At 42.3% G+C, this 18,838-nt stretch overlaps 1 protein-coding gene across 13 annotated transcripts in view; it reads right to left on the bottom strand.

Moving 5' to 3' along the window:
* MICAL2 (microtubule associated monooxygenase, calponin and LIM domain containing 2) overlaps positions 1-18,838 on the bottom strand; it is a 187,095-nt gene that overhangs the window by 57,290 nt on the left and 110,967 nt on the right. For 8 of the 13 annotated variants that reach the window (XM_029582916.1, XM_029582920.1, XM_029582918.1 and 5 more), the window contains 2 exons: positions 16,972-17,054; positions 13,550-13,640 (listed from right to left, as the gene is read on the bottom strand). In XM_029582916.1, coding sequence (XP_029438776.1) covers positions 13,550-13,640; positions 16,972-17,054 — 174 coding nt within the window. Of the gene's footprint in view, positions 1-5,170; positions 8,067-13,549; positions 13,641-16,971; positions 17,055-18,838 lie in introns of those variants that run through there. The other 5 variants (XR_003853270.1, XR_003853271.1, XM_029582926.1 and 2 more) reach the window with 4 other exon arrangements.

The following is an 18,838-nucleotide window of genomic DNA, read 5'->3' on the forward strand; positions in this document are numbered from 1 at the left end:
TTTAATTTCCTTATTTTGGAACTACTACTCTTGGTTGAACTACGCCATCACACAAAACAAAAAAAGTACATAGCAGCACAACCTTGCGAGACTGCACCAGCCATTTGGATGTCCAATTTAATGTGGACAAGTACAAAGTGATGCACATAGGGACAAATAATCCAAATGAAGTATGTGCTAGGTTCCATATTAAATAAATAAAACCTGAAGCACTTTAAATATATGCAGTATATACATAGAATGATCCGATCCCCCTTTTCGGTCTTTTGGCCTAAACATCTCCCTCCCCAACCTTACCAGTTTGTTGACCTGTTTCTGAATACAGTGATGTAATGTACTCCAGCGACTATATCATCAGGTTCTTGGGTGAATCTTTCCATTTCTTCTAAAGCAAAACTTATCCCTGTACTTACCTGGTGCACTGAAATTTAATAAAAATGTTAATGCAATCCTAAATCCAATTATATTTTCTGACCCAAGCAGAAGTAGAAAGTCTATACATGGTGCAAACAGAATACTTTGTAAGTAAAACATGCGTTTCTAAATACTTAACATCAACAATTAGCAGCAATGCACTATGCAAGGAACTACATGCAAGAGGAAGGAAAAAAACACCTCCAGCAGAAGGGACATGACGACAGTGCAAGTTTGGTTTTAGAACACACAGTTCACCTAGTTACACTAGAGCAATTTCTGTTAGTCTGGTATATTAATGCACTCTATAACACACAACATGGAAATGTGATGTTTTAAATTAGTTGTAATAACAATAAGAGTACTTCAAGACAACACCTGCAAAGTACTGAATTACAGATATGCAATAAGCAGAGACACTAACAAAACACACTGGTACGTGAACAATGCATGCAAAGAAACATGCAAGCAGAAACATAGCAACACAAATTCCATGGCAAACATGTAAAAAACCAAAAAAAAATCCAACCTTTCAGAACACCCTCTGATAAGAAGGAATGAAATGTTTAGTCCTGATATATTAAACGTTTGTGAAGAGACAAAAGTCACCTTAAACAGCACCGAAACCATCAGTTCGTAGTTCTGAACTCAACTTTCTAGTGTGATGTTTTGACACTTAGAAATATATTTGTTTTTACAATGCACATTTCATACTCCTCAAAGTATTCATAAATATTAATGATGAAAGTCAATAGATTTTAAAAAAAAAATTAATCACTGCAACTGGAGTGCAAAGAATGTGTGGGCGACAAATGGAAGATCGCCTACCAGGATAACTCTAATATGAACAGCGTGGCGATATCCAAGTTGGCATGAAAGACATAGGTTTATTTCCTTCTTAGTAAAAGCATTTAAAAAGTTCAGTGAGAGGGCATGTGAAATTTTACAGGACTTACTGTACAGATTAAAACTCACAACACTGCTGCATTCCAGTGCTGGTGACGGGGAAAGGCCACCATGCAAACTCTTCTGGACTTCCAACGATTCTGCACTTGCAAACGGGAGATCCTCCAATTATCATGAACGTGAATTGACATAGAAGTTTAACATGTGGAAAGTATCACTAAAATGAGGACTTTCTGCAGGTTTTCACTGTATAATTACTATTTATGTGCCAGTAAATCCAAATCATATTCAACTGAACTTTTCAATGACCTAACCCAACACCATCCTAATACATGAATGAATACCTTGTAATACAACAATGCATAAGACAGATTAGGAAAAACATTCATTTTGAACTCCAGTATTTATTTATTTATTTATTTATTTATTTTTATAGCTAACCATTCTAATGAAGCATACAGCTCTGATGTATCCTTTATGCCCATCTTTTTTAAATGACTTCAAAATGCAGCAATAGCAGTCAGCTTTCATTGCCCATCGCTTGTGAGAAGAATCCGGCATTTTTGTACCCCCAAGTAGAACATCTGGCTTAATGAAGCTTGTTTTCAGACTTGATGAAGGGAGTTATTACCTCTCAAAAGTAGTCAAGAAATGTATATTAACTTAGTCCAATATAAGAGGTATTACTTTATATATTTTTTTTGGTTATTTCTGTGCAAAAGATAAATGGAAATTAGAGCCTTCAACTAATGATGTGCTATTTCAAAATAATGAACTCTTTGCAAGTTTTACCCATGTTTTTTGCCTGGTCCTTAAATCTGGGCTTGTAGGTACAATTTTAGGGTAGCTGGGTGGAGAACAGCAAATGGATGACAAATCTGTCTGAAGCCTCAGGAGCTTGGCTGCACTCCCTGTCAAGCAAGAAATGCCCGCTGCACCTGGGTTTATATATTACTTTCATGCCTCTCATCATGCCTTGCTACATGCTGTCTTCTTTGAAAGCCCAACACCTTATGAATTAAAGAGGAAATCTGCTAGATGGCAGGGGTGAGGGAAATGTAACATGAGAAGAATGTGGGAAAACGAGAGACCCAGAGATCTCAGAAAACCTGCAAGCATCTTTTACAGAATCTGCGCTGCCTTAGAAAACGCCGAGCTGAAGAGGGCAAGATCTAACCACTGCTGTCGGGCACCAGCCTTATTCATGGAAGTGGCTGGTACCGAAACCGTCAGCATGAGCTGAGGTGTGCGCACCTGGAACGAGGGCTCCGGGGCACTGCAAGGCTGAGAACTGTGAAGACACAATGGATGAAATGAGCTTTCTACTAGGGATGTGAATCGGGTGCCCAATCGTTCCCTGCTTTCGGGATCGTCTGGCCGCGGGACTATCTCCTTTTCCCACGGATCTCCTTTTTTTTTTTTTTTTTTTTTTTTAGTGAAAAATCATTTTTCGGGTTAGCGCACGCTAACAAAAATAGCAAAAAGTAACAAAAAAATAACAAAAATAAACGTTTGTTAGCGCGCGCTAATCCGAAAAACGATTTTTACGAAAATTCAGGGGGAAAAGTGATTGTTTCTTTTTTTTACCCGATATATTAACGAATTTAGAAATATCGTACGATATTTCAATTCGTTAGAAAAACGATTCACATCCCTACTTTCTACTGCCTTTTTAAAAAACATGCAACAATTTGTACTGTAGTACAAATTATCAGCTGAAGGGTACTCTGTATGTAGTGCAAGAAGCCTGAACTGCTAATAATCTTGGCTAGGCCATCATTCAGACAGGAAATTAGAGGAAATAAAGGAAGGGGGTTACTTAAATAGGCTCTAATTGAATAAGGAGAACTAACAGCAGAGATACCAATGTAAAACATCCGTTCTCTTTGCTTTCTCCTTGATTTGTTTTTCCTGTGTACTGGCTACTTTATTTGCTTTGTCACCTAATAATGATCACTATTATATATTTTTTTGCACTATTCCTGAATCAAGGTGTTTCTACCATTGGTTAGCAAAGGGAAAGGATTTGAGAATTAGCAACATTAGTTGGGCTAAACAGATAAAAATCGTCCTGCGTTACAAATGATGCAATGCCATCGGTAAGACTACAGAGCCGTATATCGCGTGCGGCAGCACCACGGCTACCAAGCAAAGCCATGGGCAGAATGGGCTGTACCAGAGCAACAGCTGACATCAGAATGCATGGAAATCAGGTCAACAAATTTTATTGTGGCATACAGAAATGCCATGGACTTGATTGCAATACTTAGCTGCCTGAAACGACAAACTATAAAATAGATTCCTCCATTTGGCTCAAACAGTTTAGTTGTATAGGTGTGAAGGCGTTTTCTTCCCAGCTTCCAATTATTTGGCAGGGACTTGGATCGACTGGATGTGTATGTGTTAGGGGGAGCAGGCTCCTTTTTATTAAATGTCAGGAAATATTCTTTCCCATGGGCCAGAAAAGTTTCATGAAATGGCCATTTCTTAAGAAAGAATATTAGAGATGTGAATCTAATTGTTTGTTGATACAATTTAAAAAAAAACACAAACACTTTGGGGTAGATTTTCACAAAGCGCGCCTTAGCGTACTTTTGTTGGCGCATCAGGCGCCAACAAAAGTACACTGGATTTTAGTAGATATGCGCGTAGCCGCACGTATCCGCTAAAATCCTGGATCGGCGCGTGCAAGGCTGCCGATTTCGTGTAGCCGGCGCGCGCCGAGCCGCGCAGCCTGCCGCCGTTCCCTCCAAGGCCGCTCCGAAATCGGAGCGGCCTTGGAGGGAACTTGCTTTCGCCCTCCCCTCACCTTCCCCTCCCTTCCTCTATCTAACCCACCCCCCCGGCCCTATCTAGACCCCCCCTTACCTTTGTCGGGGGATTTACGCCTCCCGGAGGGAGAAGTAAATCCCCGCGTGCCAGCAGGCCTCTAGCGGGCAGAGACGGGACCTGGGGGCGGTTCCAGAGGGCACGGCCACGCCCCCGGACCACCCCGGCCTGAAACCACGCCCCCGGGCCCGCCCCCGAAACGCCCCCTCAAAAAACCCCGGGACTTACGCGAGTCCCGGGGCTCTGCGTGTGCCGGTAGGCCTATGTAAAATAGGCGCACCGGCGCGCAAGGCCCTGCTCGCGTAAATCCGCCCGGATTTACGCGAGCAGGGCTCTTAAAATCCACCCCTTTGGATTTAGGGAGCTTTTGGCACACTGTGCAGACCCTATGCCATAACCCTGTGCAGGATACATACAATATTCCTTATTCTGCCATCTGGAAAAAAAAAAATACAGTTGCACTTAACAGAGCTTTGAAGTCCTAGGCTCATTATCTTCTACTACTCTTTAGAAATCAGGGGGCACACAGGAAATTAATCACAGGAGTAAATGTCCACAGGACAGACATGAATATCCCTGAAGCCCAAATATCCTCTTTGCAGCATACGAAAAAAATACTGTGGATGAAATATTTCCCAGAATTAATACGGCTCCGGAATTTGGCAGAACCGAAGTTAGTTTGGACGGGAGCGCCAGAGGCTGGGATTCTTGAGAACAGAAGTCTCCGTAGACTTACAAATAAGGTAGGCATGTTTGCAACAGACAGTGATTTCCAAACGCAAATGACGGTTAAATCGCAGTTTTGTGAATCTCCGTTTTATCACGGCAAAGAAAAAATGTTCTGCTTCCTCGGGTTTGTCAAGGTAAAATGATGGGGTTATGTGAATCTTCCGGCCCAGTCTGACACAAAACAGTAACAGAGTCCTATGTTCGGTGTAGGTGAATGCACATATTAAAAATCTATATATAAATAAACTACTACTACTTAAAAAGTATTGAAAAGGAATGAGGAAACCACAAAAATTATAAAGAATTACATTTATTTTTGTTTACAGCATAAAGTACTATAAATATAGCTGAACAAACGGCATAATGGGCAAAATACAAGGCTCCATGTGATAGCTTGAAATACAGAATTTTTTTTTTTTTTAAAAAGCTAATTCACTTATTTTTGGTAAAATTCAATAACTTCAGATTAAGTAAAAATAAACATGAAGAGAGAGAAGGCGGGAGGGAGTGAGGGAGAGAGATTCCTTGGCTGGCGTTCTTTAAAGATAAGAAAAAAGTCTGAAACAGAAGATAAGAAAGGTTGCACTAGCCAACGATTTGAGATACAAGTTCATGCCTTTTCAAATGTTGCCTACATGACGCATGCAAAGTTTTAGTAAAGAAATCTAATATCTAGAAAAGATGCAGATTCAGTGATTCGGTGCACAAAATGCCATGCAGCGCGCTCAGAGCTAAACATTAAATTTCCAGTCCTTTAAGATTTCTAGCTATTCAACGCCTTCCATTGTTATGGACATACAAGAAGGAAAAAAAAAAAGACTTGGCTTATGGATGTAAAAATTCTCTCTTTGGATTATTTGAATTGGCATCAAACCATTTTTGCAGTGTTTGGATCCTCATGAGGATTTCAGCTGAACTTTCTTGGAAAACATGTCATATCAATCCCAGAGTGCTTTCTGAGAAAAGAGGATTTTTCTCACTCCGAAGAGAAGACGTATTATCTGCCACTGAAGCAAACCTCAGAGCTGATTAGAAGGGTGCTTTGACAGATGTATTGCACGAATTAAATTTAAGGGCAATCCTATAGAAAAACCACACAATCAAAAAAGGCCGTATGCTTTTATAAGGTTGCTTAGATGACCTGCTAGTTTGCTCTGTGTTTTGTTAATGCCAGTGAGCTCTCACCTTCACTTACTGACGTACTTACATTTTTTTTTTTCATTTATTTTTAAACATTTGGATTTTAATTTCTTTGGGGTTTTTTTTTTTTTGGGGGGGGGGGGGGAAGGGTTGGAAGTTGGCTTGATGTTGACCCTTCAACTTTTTGAACCGCGCACAGCCAACATCTGGTTTTGCCCTCATTTGGATGAACTCCGCTCACGGGGGGGAGGGGGGGAGGGGGGGGGGTCGGCCAAGCAGCGCGCCGGAGCAGTCTTGAACACCACTAGTCATTTGAATTCACAGAGGCAGTCCGAAGTTTCACTTCAAGCTCTGGGGAAAAAACAGTTTCCATGTTTTCCTTTTTCTTCCATTCAAGAAAGCTATACAGAAGTTAAGAGTAAGTTTTCAAATGGATCCAGCTGTGGCTGGAGGGGACGATTTGGAATCCGGCCCCTCAGAACAGGTAAGAGCACAAGCACCGTTTTACAATGCTCCAGAAAGGGATGGGGGCGCGGCGGCAGGGTTAGGGCAGAAATGAGAAAAGCCACTGCTGCCCTAAGTTCAAATTAAGGGTCCCCCCCCCCCCCATCAGCTTGGGGTCCACCCTCAGAAGATCCGGGAGTGGCTGCAAGCAAGCCCCCCCTTCTTCCTTCAGCCCTTCTGCACGGCAGAGGCTGCTTCAGTAACATTTACACTGCCAATGTGGATCTTTCACTTTGAAACCCCCATTGCATAATTTACTATGGGTCCTTTGGCACCCGCTGTCACTGCTGGCCCTGGATTTTCAAAGGGGAGTTTCCCTTTGAAAATCTGCTCGCAGTTCCATGGGTGCAAAGTATCTTGGTTTCTCTCAAAACTGCTCTCAGCCTTCCCGGTATCTCTCGAAATTTCCAGATTAGGACTGGGCCAGCAGCTCAATGGCACTGCTGTGTACTGCCATGTGGCGAGCTCCAGGATCAATTCCTGGATTGGGCCTTTTTAACCCTGGGTCAACTGGAGGTGCTGCACAGGCCACACTCACAGCCCCCTGGGGGTGGAGGGTGGGAGTTAGGGTCATTATTAAGAGCGACACCTGGTGGCTGGATCTAGGGTCCTTGATATAGATTTGCAGTAGGAGCCCTGGTGCACGACTCCCGACCTCACCACTGTTGCTGTAGACTAGCAACAGTATGAAGTTCTGTTACATTGGAGGAAAAAGCCCCACGCAGTTATGAATGAAGGCACCAGAATCCCAGCACTGGTTCCAAATGAGCTGGAAGAAAAGAGAAAGGAAGGCCAAGATGCTGACCACAAGGCTTTTCTGGATTGGCTTTTAATGGTATGGAAAAGAACCCAAGGATATTTTAAAGATGGGTCAATTTAAGGCTCATAATACTTTTAGGCATTTGCACTACCCTGATATTTACGGATTTTTAAGGATTATCACCATCACAATTCTAGACCGAATTGGGATTTGTTTGAATGAAAAATTTGTTTCAATCCCTTTCTTCAGTGTTCCGCACTGCCCTTTACAGCCTATAATCTAAAATTGTTGCCTGCGCACTGCTCCCAACACCCAAACAGCTCCAAAGAACATAACCAGGAGATGATAATTTTCACCTGGTCTCCTATGTACTACTTCACATTGACCACTAGGTCAGACCCCTCACTCTATGGCACTAGCGTTGTCCATTTACTGGACCATTACTGTGCTGGTTACTTGTGGACCTCGTTAACGTTCCTTCATTTGAAAGCAAAGATGTTCTAAAAACATGCAGCAAGACATACCTACATTCCTAAAGACATGTAAAACTACACCATTCTGAATTAAATGCAGGATGGATTAGATGGTCATGCAGAACAGTCTGTCCATTAATATACCAGACACATTACAGATTGCTCCAGAACTGTTAGAAAAACACCGAATGCTGTCAAACACACGTTAGGGATTAGCTATAAATTTCTTGCAATTGGCAAGCATATCAATCACCTTACAGCGGTAATGCGTCAGCCAGTGAGTGGGCGTAGCACTGGAATGTTGAAGTGAACTAAAAGCGATATAGAAAAAAAAATAAGAGATAGGAAAGAGATGTTGAGCCAGTGAAGTTTTAGTCTGATTACCAGAGGAAGCTGAATCAAGTACTCAGGATATAAAATAGAGTGATATCGGAAAGCAGAAACAACTAAAAACGCAAAATGTTCTTCATGAAGAAGGTAGACCAAACAAGACTGCTTATGAACCTTTCAGGCTGAACAGCAAGACTGAAACATTAGGCATAGAACCAGAGTGCCTATCCTATAAAACCTGAATTTAAGCATGCAGTTTGGGAGATTAAGAATAGACATACCTCCACAAAGCACTTGCAGTTTTTTCTCTAATACACATTCAAGCATGGGGTGCGTTTCAAAGCTCCTCCATAGAGGAGCGGGTGAGCATAAGCCATGGAAAAAGGGGCATACTTTTGTTTTCATGTTCCAGGGGGTTACGGTTCTTGGGACATGGGCAGGAATATAAATCATTCAGGATAGGCAATGCAGCCAGCGTTACGTAATGTTATGTCCAGCTTTTCAGATGTAAAGTTCATTTGCCTTGAATTATAACAAACGTTACACACAATTGCAAAAGTTCCCTGCCACAGTCATTGGTCCCCACCATTTACAGGTTCTCGCCCACTGGGGAATCGGATTTTTCTATGTCATTGCTATGTTACATTATATATTGCCTTTCTTCAACAAAATTCAACCCGAATCTCTGCTCTGAAATTGGCAATAGCATTTTACAATCGCATGCTCAGCAAAAAAAAAATAAAAAAATAGCACAATACACAGGGTCATTAAAGGAAACAGACATTCTTGCATTAAGATTTATAAATTGTCTTGAAAGCAATCAACTTTAAATATTTCTAAAAGCAGCAGTTATGTTAAAGTAACATTTTCCAGTGGAAAACTCAATGCCATGAACTAAATGAAAACAGTGTGAAATGATATAGTCTTCTTTACCCATCACAGTATAAAGAATTCTTTAAGGACCGTACAGCATTCATATGACCATGCTTCATGTGGCCATTTTTCCATAGAAAATAATAGAAAAGCATTGAAAAACTATTATAATAATTATTATCTGACTCTCTCATTAAATAAATAAGATCAACTCTGTAAATTGTAAGTTTCATTACATCTCATTAAGTAGTCATTAACATAAAAGCATGCATTTCTCAGGAAAACAGTGCATGTTATAAAAGACCACACTTCCTTTTTAACAACGGGGGAGCCTTTTTGTTTGTATTTCATAAAGATAAACAGCAAACTAGATCTCTTATGGGATACTGGTTTGATGAAAATTATTTTTTCAAAGCAAGAAAGTTTTAATCAAATGCTTTAGTGCAGAGCTCCAATAGCCATGTTGGTACTGGGGGGAAAACCCCCGAAACCCTTGATTCTTTGCAAGCTGTGACACCTCCTACTCAACCAACATGAAAACAAACAAAACTGACAAAGATGGCATACATCAGTTATAGAGATCTCATCCTAAGGGGGGAACCTAGCATTCGGCTGCCAAATTCACAATGAATATGCACAAGATGAATTTGCACACCCTGAAGAGCCTGTATGTGCAAATGTATCTCATGCATATTCTGAAAACCTCAAAAGCTCATGTAAATTCAGAAGCAAATCCATGTAATGCATTATGCAGCTATGACAGATCACAGGCATTAATCTGTGTATCTGATGAATGTGCATGGAAAATATATCTTCTAGTTCTCATGGATCAATGGATCTCGTTTGCATTTCTCAATACTGAGCTATTCTGTCTTTGTCCACTTACAGACTATTTTCACAATAATTAAAATAGCTTGTGGCTGAGTCACTGCACACCTGATATGTGATCATGCATCTGAGTTTCACTCATTGAAACAAGCAGAATCAGCCGATCACATTTGTCAATTAAAACATTTCTGGAGACTAGAGCCAAGACATGCACACAAAATATTATGTCTTGACCCCTTTGTTTTAAAATTATACACAAGAAGCATTTTATGATTATCCTTTGAAGATCCAATGCCAATATGTTACAGTTCCTCTGGCCTTCCTTATTTACTCCACGCTCAAAGGAAAATTGGTTCAGTCCAGACTGTGGGTTGAGCCTCCTGCCCAGCAGATGGAGACAGACCAAAACTGAAAGGGTATCCTATATCAGGACAGAGCCTACCCTGCATCCCCTTCAGTATAAAACACTTTCAAAGCAGATATAACTCCCAAAAGATCAAGCAAGTAACAAGAAAACTGATAATTGTAACAATGGAACCATTGAACAATTGAAAGAATTCTGAAGAAACAAAAACGCTCTTACAGAAAGGTTTATTTTCATATTCATCGTTAAGATGCTTCCGATGCCTTAAGTAATAATAGATGATCCAGGTATCCGGAAAACCTGTAAAGGAAGAAACTTCGAGTGGACAGAGCAGATCTAGCATGGGAAGGTGTCTGGACTGATCCGTGGTACTACAGGAATGAAAATTAGCAGGTAAGAACCAATTTTCCTTTCCCTGTGCGTATCCAGATCAGTCCAGACCGTGGGATGTACAAAAGCTTCCCTAAATAGGGTGGGACCGAGACAGTCCCGCTCGAAGAACCTGACGCCCGAAGGAGCCAAAAACTGGAACCTGTAAATCAAGGCGGCAATGACGAGCAAAAGTATGCAGAGATGTCCAAGCAGCTTCTCTACATATCTCCTGCGGAGAGACCAATTGACTCTCTGCCCAAGAAATGGCCTGAGAATGTAAAGAGTGGGCTTTTAAACCTTCTGGAACTGAACGGCCCTTACAAATGTAAGCCAATGCAATAGCCTCTTTTAGCCAATGTGCAATAGTGGTCTTTGAAGCCTTATTACCTTTATTTGGGCCACTCCACAGGACAAACAGGTGGATCCGAGACCCAGAACTCATTTGTAAACTGGAGGTAACGTAGCAAAACCTGAGGGGGGTCTGGGGCGGCGGGACCCCCGGCACCACCCTGACCCTCATGGAACCCTGCCTTTCTGGTACTGTAGGAGGCTGTGGGGGGAGACCCGTGGACTCTTAGGTGGGAGGGGGCCCCAAGGGAGGAACCTCCTCCTCCTCCTGCAGGCTCGCAAGATAAGATTTGTGCAGGAGGAGGACAAAAATTGGTGGAAAAACGAGGCTTGGCTTTCCCGAGGGGGGGGGGGTGGAGAGGGAAGAAGGGAAAAATCAGGAACCCCCTCCGGGGAATGTGCGGGGCTCAGATCGGGAGGGGGGGGAAATTAGCGAATCGAGCTCACCTTCCTCCTGCCGTCTCGATGCAGTGTCTGAAATTGCTCCCAAGATGGCCGTCGTTCCCACGGTTTCCCGAGTCGGGAACGGCCTGGCCTCACGGCATGCTGGTCTGCCCCGGGTCACCGTCTTCGCTGGTGCCGAGGAGGGGCCCTACCCACCCGACAGGCACTCGCAGCAAAGACCGCTGCGAGAGAGCCGTGAGGCATGCTCTCCGCAGGCTGCACAAGCACTTGGATGTGGCATGAGCTATAAAAAAACCCCAAAAAAACAAAGTGCCGCGCGAGAAAATAAAGGGACAGATTTTTAAAAAGTATGCGCGCATGTACTTTTGTTCGCGCACCCGGCGCAAACAAGAGTACGCCGGACTTTAATCCGGGGTCGGCGCGCACAAGGCTGCACAAAAATCGGCAGCCTGCGCGTGCCGAGTCGCGCAGGCTGCCTCCGTTCCCTCCCAGGCCGGTCAGCAGAGGCAGGAACTGAACCCCGCTCGCTGACGGAGCTGTCTGCTGTTCTGAGAGCCCCAGCTGAGAAGAGCTCAGGTTAACTCCCTTTTCTGCCTTTTTTTTTTTTTTTAAGGTACAGCCAAAAAGAGAGAAAACGTACCCTGCCGCAGGCCCTAAAGACCCTTTAGCAAAAAGCGGACAGCTATCCACGGGGGAGGGACTGGACCAGCAGTTTCACCCCAAAGGTCACCGGGAATGAGGAGCCTAGGCCCTCCACAGAGCGAGGAGACAGGGCTGTCTCCAAGAAACTGACAAATCTTTCAAAAGGTTTAATATATATATTTTTTTAAATTAAGAAACCAAACTAATATTTGCTTGATCCTAGTAATAAAATCCCCACAGGGAAAAAGAAGTGAAAAATAAAATAAAGAAGAAGGGGGAACCGCAGGGTGAGCTGTCTGGCATCAGCTGGAGACAGACAAATACTGAAGGGATGCAGGGTAGGCTCTGTCCTGATATAGGATACCCTTTCAGTTTTTCTCTGTCTCCATCTGCTGGGCAGGAGGCTCAACCCACGGTCTGGACTGATCCGGTGCATACAGGGAACAACAGCTTTCAACCTTCCCTTCAGGCTGTTGCAACACTACAGTTTAGGGATTTTCTATCATTTACTGCTGGAATATTTTTGCACTCATATAGTAAAAAGAAAAAACATCAATTGAATGATACGGATGCAAAAAACACACATTGCATCCAAGTCACGTAAGCAATTAGAGTTTAACTTACAAGAAAATTGTAATAAAATATGAATGCATATAGTATGAATGAAAAGCTAACTGAAGTTAATTCCTTTCTTCCTTCATTTTAAAAATACTTAACTATATGGGTCCCTTCAAATTTACCTTGACCTTAAATAATGAAACGTTCAAGTGCTAAGAAAATACCCCACAATGGAAACGGGCACCTACGTTAAAGTACAAAAACACGTAGGCATAGAAAGACACAGCTTTAAAAAAAAAAAAAAAAAAAAGGTTTCTTGAAATGTATAGTAAACCTTGCAACCCACAGAAAAGAAGAAAGCAAGAGCCAAAAAAAAAAAGGGGGTGTGCCACATTCAGGCTTCCAACCGCAATCAACATCACAAATACCACCACCCCCGCTACTCAAATACCAGAAAGACTGGTTCCTCTTTCTGCTTTTCAAGAAAAAATACAAATGCAGGAAAATGGCTCATCAAAATTGGAAAAAAGAAAAAGTGCAAATGTTAGAGATCCTTCATTTGGCTTCCATATTCTGAGAATGTCCCTGGACAGTGATTTTTAAGATGCATTTGCTGCACACAGTTCTAAAGAAGGATTAAGCCATTTGTGCACAGAATTCGCTGTTCTTTTTAGTGCAGATAAAATACAAACTCTCCCCTCCCCCCCCCCCCCCAAAATAGCAATAATTATCCGGCTGTTAATTGTGGAAATCTGAAAGGCACATTTGTGAAGAGACTTCACATGAACTTGACCCCCAAGGCGCTCTGCACCCCTTCAAGCATATTTTCAGGCGACAGCCCTGCTTCTTGGTACATATCTGTAAGCACCTCTAGCAGCACGTACAGGAATGGCACACCAAGGCCCAAGAGCTCATACAAGTAGGTATAGTTGTATGCGTTGTCCCTGAAATGGAGACCGGCAGCGTGCAGAAACCCATGCATCCAGCAAGAGGCGCGTCTTGGCATGTCAAGCAGATCCCGAGCCACCCTACAGGGCCAGCTTACAGTTTTCCAAAAGTAGGAAGCCATGATACCTGGAGGGCCGTCTTCTTGGCTGCTAACAGGGTACATGCTTTCTGCTGCTGATGGCTCAGGCGTTTCATTTTTCCACATTTCGTCATCGTCCTAGAAAACCGGGCAACAAATAGAATGAATGAAAAGACATTAACGGGGGCAAGACTCTAGTGCAGATTTCAAGCCCAGCACCTACTCAGGAAGTGCAGAGCGTGTGAGGCTGTGAGCATCTGAATTCCCGTTCGTTTCAAAGAGCGAAGGTCAGTGATCAACTTGTAGGCGACACCTTTCCAACTGGACCAGCCCAATGAATTCGTGACTACCTTTTCAAGAGAGTTCTAATTCCGTCACTATTTTTTTTTTTTTTTTTTTTTTAACAAGACATTAATGTACGAATGAAAACCCCCTTCCTCTTCCACTGGCAAACCTTCAATATTTGGCTGGACCCATCAATATTTTGTTCAAGGCACGACTGAATGTAGAGTGAAAAAAGTAAAAAAAAAAAAAAAATTGTTTAATTATGTTCTCACTGCACGGTGACAAAAAAGAAGAAAGGTTGTGAGAAAGAAAATCAGTTTAGCAGATTAGTAAATGAGAAAAAGTAAATTTAGCACATGGAAGATATTTTAAAATTTCCCTATCCAAGAATACAGGTCCCTCTCCCCACCAGCCATAATTTTAGTTTCCTGAACAACTCTTATTTTTCTGTCGATTACTGTAAGTTAGCCATGAAAGATTAAGGTTCACTGGAGAAAAACAACAAGGTAAGTATAAAATTAACACAAGTCGTGGCTGAATCATCGACTTCATTAGTCCAAATGCAAATCATTTTGGTCTCCTCTGGAAGTGCATGAATGATAACGCTTGGATTACACTATCCTGCAGCTCGGAAGAAATAATGCATGTGTGTGAACACCAATATATTTGTTTGCACCAATTCAAGGTTTTCTGGCCACCTTGTCTAGGGTAAACCTGCTACTTTAGGAGTCTATTTTTAAATTATTTAGATGCCTAAGTTTGGGAACCTGAATCTACCTCTTTGAAAGCATACTTATGCCGAGCACCAAAATTTAAGAGTCTGTTTTTACTAAGCTCTAAACTGTAGGGGCCTAGAAAATGGATGGGCTACAGGGAGGAATTAGGGTGGGTGAAAACACTGTCAAGCAGATTTTTAAAGGCCTGCGTGCGTAGAATCAGGGAGATACGCGCGTGGCCGGGCCTTGCACGCGCTGAGCGCATTTTTAAAAAAAAGGCCCGGTCACGCGCGTATCTCCCCGACATGCACAGAAGTGCTGGGGCCTGGGCAGAGGCCCTGTCCCGTGGAAGTGTCGGCGGACAGCTGGCCAACACGCGGAACTCCTGCTCGAAGGAGCGGGTAAGTTCTTCAACAAAAAAACAAAAAAAAAACGCTAGTTAGGGTACGTTTAGAGGTTTGGTAGGAGAGGGGAAGAGGGAGGAACGATAGGGTTAGGGAAGGTCCCTCCCAGTCCGCTCCTTTATATTGGAGCGCATCGCCGCGCGCTTTTAAAATCCCTCGCCCCCAGCGAAGAGGCCGCTTACCCGGCCTGCACACGTGGCGTGCGGACATTAGAATCCGGTGCGCACGTGCACGCAGGAGTCGCATTTTATAACACGCGCACACCGACACGCGCGTGTTATAAAATAGCTGCGTTCATGTGCAAGCGCCGGGAATCGCACACACGTGGACATGCGAGCGTGGGCCTTTTAAAATCTAGCTTTTAGGCACTTAGGTGCCTGGAGCTGAAAATGAGTGCTAAGTTGGGCACCTAAATTCAGAAGAGTTTTTAGCCAAACACTTAGGGACCCCATGTTCAGTGAAAAAAAGTTTCCTAAAATTTAGGTCCCTAAAACTTAGGGGAGTAAATTACATTTGATGCATTGTTTTGAAAACTGATACCAAGTCTTCAAAACCAGTCATGTCTAGTTTTATTGCATTTATTAGGGGGTTTTCACAAATATCAGTTTTTCATCTCTGATTATGCAACATTGAAATGAAAGTAAATTAATTGTATTTTAAAGTGGCAGTAGTGGAATCTTCCAAATATCCACTGGGTTGTCTCCTGGCACTAATGCTTCTTCAAGGCCGCCTTTATTTTTTGCCCTGATATCTTTAGTTGAGTACATTTTCATACTTTTTTTTTTTAAATAAATACCCATGCTGTTAGCTGGCTGGCTTGATACATCCTGGATTTCCTGTTGGAACAGCTGCACAGGCAGCATTCAAAGCCCAAGGGAGAAACAGGCATTACGTGTGCTACCACCAGACCCAGGCCAACCCCGACAGACTGATCCAGTTCTGGTTTTGCCCCTCTGTGCCTGTGGGCTTGGACTCTTGCCCTTTCATAAAGAATTTGGATTTACAGGTCCACAGATACCACAGGGACCGAATCAGAACCAGATTAGCCTGGTCAGGATTGACTCAAGGTGAGGTGGCCTCTTCATCCACACTGATACCTACGAGCTGGCTCAAGAGCGCCCCTCAGCCATAGGACCTATCACCACAACGGCTGGGTTGGGGCTAGGGGAAACTATGAAAAAATGGGAGGAAAAGCCCTGGGAAGCTACAAATGAAGGCCAGTTGTGCTGTAGCCTGGTCAGGACAGGTTTCATTTCAGTTAGAAGCCCAAAAGAGCTGGAAAAAGCCTAGCCACTGCAAGCATATAAATTATCAACATCACTTTAGGTAAAGACCCTTCAAAAGTGAGCAAGAAGAGATCTAAAACTTAATTAAGGACTCAAATGCTGGTGTTTGCAACACAAAGTTTTATCATGTTGTCATAAATCTGGACAGGATAATTCTACGCTTATAGAATTTTCTGGTCCACAATGACTTTCAAGTAAGGTCACAGCCCCACAATGAGCCAGGGGAAATATCGACGACTCCACCAAGGCAAATCTGAAGACATGCATCTTTTTTTTCCAATGAAAGCTCCATAGGGTCAGAGAAAGATGGAAGCAGGAAGGAGCTCTATCTAGTCTCTCCCCTGGCCTCAAGTAAGATCTAGTTTACCCATGGTGTCCCAGAAGAGGTTTATGAAATCTGCTCCCGGAAACCTCCAGTCATGTCTATTCCAGCCTTTCTTCGACAGTCAATTAGTTAACAGAGACAATTTAAATAAATGCTGTAGGACTGAGATCTACACGTATTACTGTGAGATTCTTTTTTTTCACACGAATTTTGGCATGGCATAAATTGCCCAGACCTGAACAATTTCTATTTTCAGAAAGGTTTCTCCCAATTTTGATATATTTATTTCCATTTATTTATCACACTCACCAACAATGGTTGAGGTGATTTAAAATACTGCACAAAAATCGACAAATTTTGGCCCTTCAGCAAGAAATTTACAAACATGCGACCTACTGCGGCTCATTTTCTGGTTGTCTACCCTACACAAAGTCCTTCTGCAAGAGAACATACCTGTGCCTTTAACTCCGCTCGCCTCTTCCTGTGCTTATTGTGCTTTTTGCAGTGCATGAAATGAGGTTTGCAGTAAAATTTACCTATAAAAAAACAAACAAAAAACAGTAACAGATAGATATATATATAACCTCTGAACAAACGTACCAAATTCCATTTCTAAATTAGAAATAACAGATTACAGATAGTACATGGCATATTACAATTTCTATACAAAATACAGTACACAACTCAGAGAAACAATTGGCCACTTGGGGGTCCATATATAGCCTTCTACCCACAAATTCAGAATATTTTAAATTACTGAAATATATTAAAGAATCTCTCTTGGGCAGAACCAAGGTTCTTGAGACCGAGATGATAGAGTGTAAGAAGCAATTGGAGGTCCTTGAAACTAAACTGGAGAAAAAAAAAACTTTGAGAATGAATCCCATCTCATGAGAAACAATATCAGCTTGCATAATAAAATGAGGAAAGTGTAGAATGGTGCAAGACGTCATATACAAGACACTTCATTAGCTTTCATAAGATGTTAATGGTCCCACCTTTGGACATGTTTACAAGATTTATATATACATTTTTTTTTTTTTTTAAATATTAAAAAATTTACAGAGAATTCCTGGCCCTCCCCTCCACCACACCGATGTCCAGAGCTTTTCTTCTACCTTAAAAAAAAAAAAAAGGAGGGGGTGATCTCCCACAGGTTTCCCAACTTTTGATTTTTTAAGACATAACTGGTGCTTCGGATAAGTCAAGGTAGGAAGCAGTTTCGCTTGCAACTTTGGTGCTCAAGATTACTGTTCTGAAAGAGAAATTTGATGTTCCTTAATCATAAAATAGGGCCTATCCAGATGTCGCTAAAACAACCTCAAGAGGAGGAAGGAGGTTCTTATTATGACGCCCAGAGTATTACAATTGGGAGGCCAATTTTGGCTTAATTTACCTTGTAAATGTGCCATTATATTTATTTATTTAAATTTTTATTTTTTTTAATTCCGCTTTTCAGGATTACATTCAGGTACTGTAGGTATTTCCCTGTCCCCACAGGGCTCACAACCTAATTCTGTACCTGAAGCAGCAGAGGGTAACGTGACTTGCCCAGGGTCACAAGGAGCGACAGTGGGATTTGAACCCTGGCTTCCCTGGGTCGCAGCCACTCCTCCACTCCCTATTACATATCAGTGTTAGTTATTTCTTGTTATGAGCCTTGTTTTTGAGTACGAGAGGCCTAACTCATGCTGCTCCTCTTTGCTTACTCAGCTTTTTCTTCTCCACCAAACTGAAATCCACCTACGAACACTGCCATGGCTACGCCTTGCAAACGCTATCTTTGCTTTATTTTTCTTAATCTTGGGTTTGAGGCTTGGATTTTCCTCACTCTCTCCATGAAATGATAGACCAACTCATTCCTTTTGTTAACTTTTCTTGTTGCACGATTTAAATTCATATTTCATTTTCACTGCTGTTTGCTTAACAAGAAGTATTTCTTGGATTTTTGTGTTAAAATCTAATACATAAATACAATTAAAAAGCCTCTAAAATCAAATCTAATTAAGGTTTGGTTTTTTTTCTAGTTTGCTAGCTAGGGAACTGGCTGGTAAGGATATTATACACAGCCAGAGGCCTGATGCCACAAGGCATAAAGTGAGAGGATAAAACAAAAAGATGGAAAACCAGCCTGGCAGAGCACAGCGGTCAGGCTTCATTAGGTACCCAAAGGGAGGCCAGTCTCAACCACCAAGCAATGCTGGCAGCATTTTGGTACAGTCAGATATGATCGTGGGAGACGGCAAGTTTCCTAGTACGGGCAAGCAGGCTGACTGGACTACACTTCCCGGCATTAGAAGAGGCCATGATCTCCTGCAAA

This window comes from Rhinatrema bivittatum, chromosome 17 (genome assembly GCF_901001135.1).
Source record: "Rhinatrema bivittatum chromosome 17, aRhiBiv1.1, whole genome shotgun sequence".
In the NCBI taxonomy this organism is placed as follows: Eukaryota; Metazoa; Chordata; class Amphibia; order Gymnophiona; family Rhinatrematidae; genus Rhinatrema; species Rhinatrema bivittatum.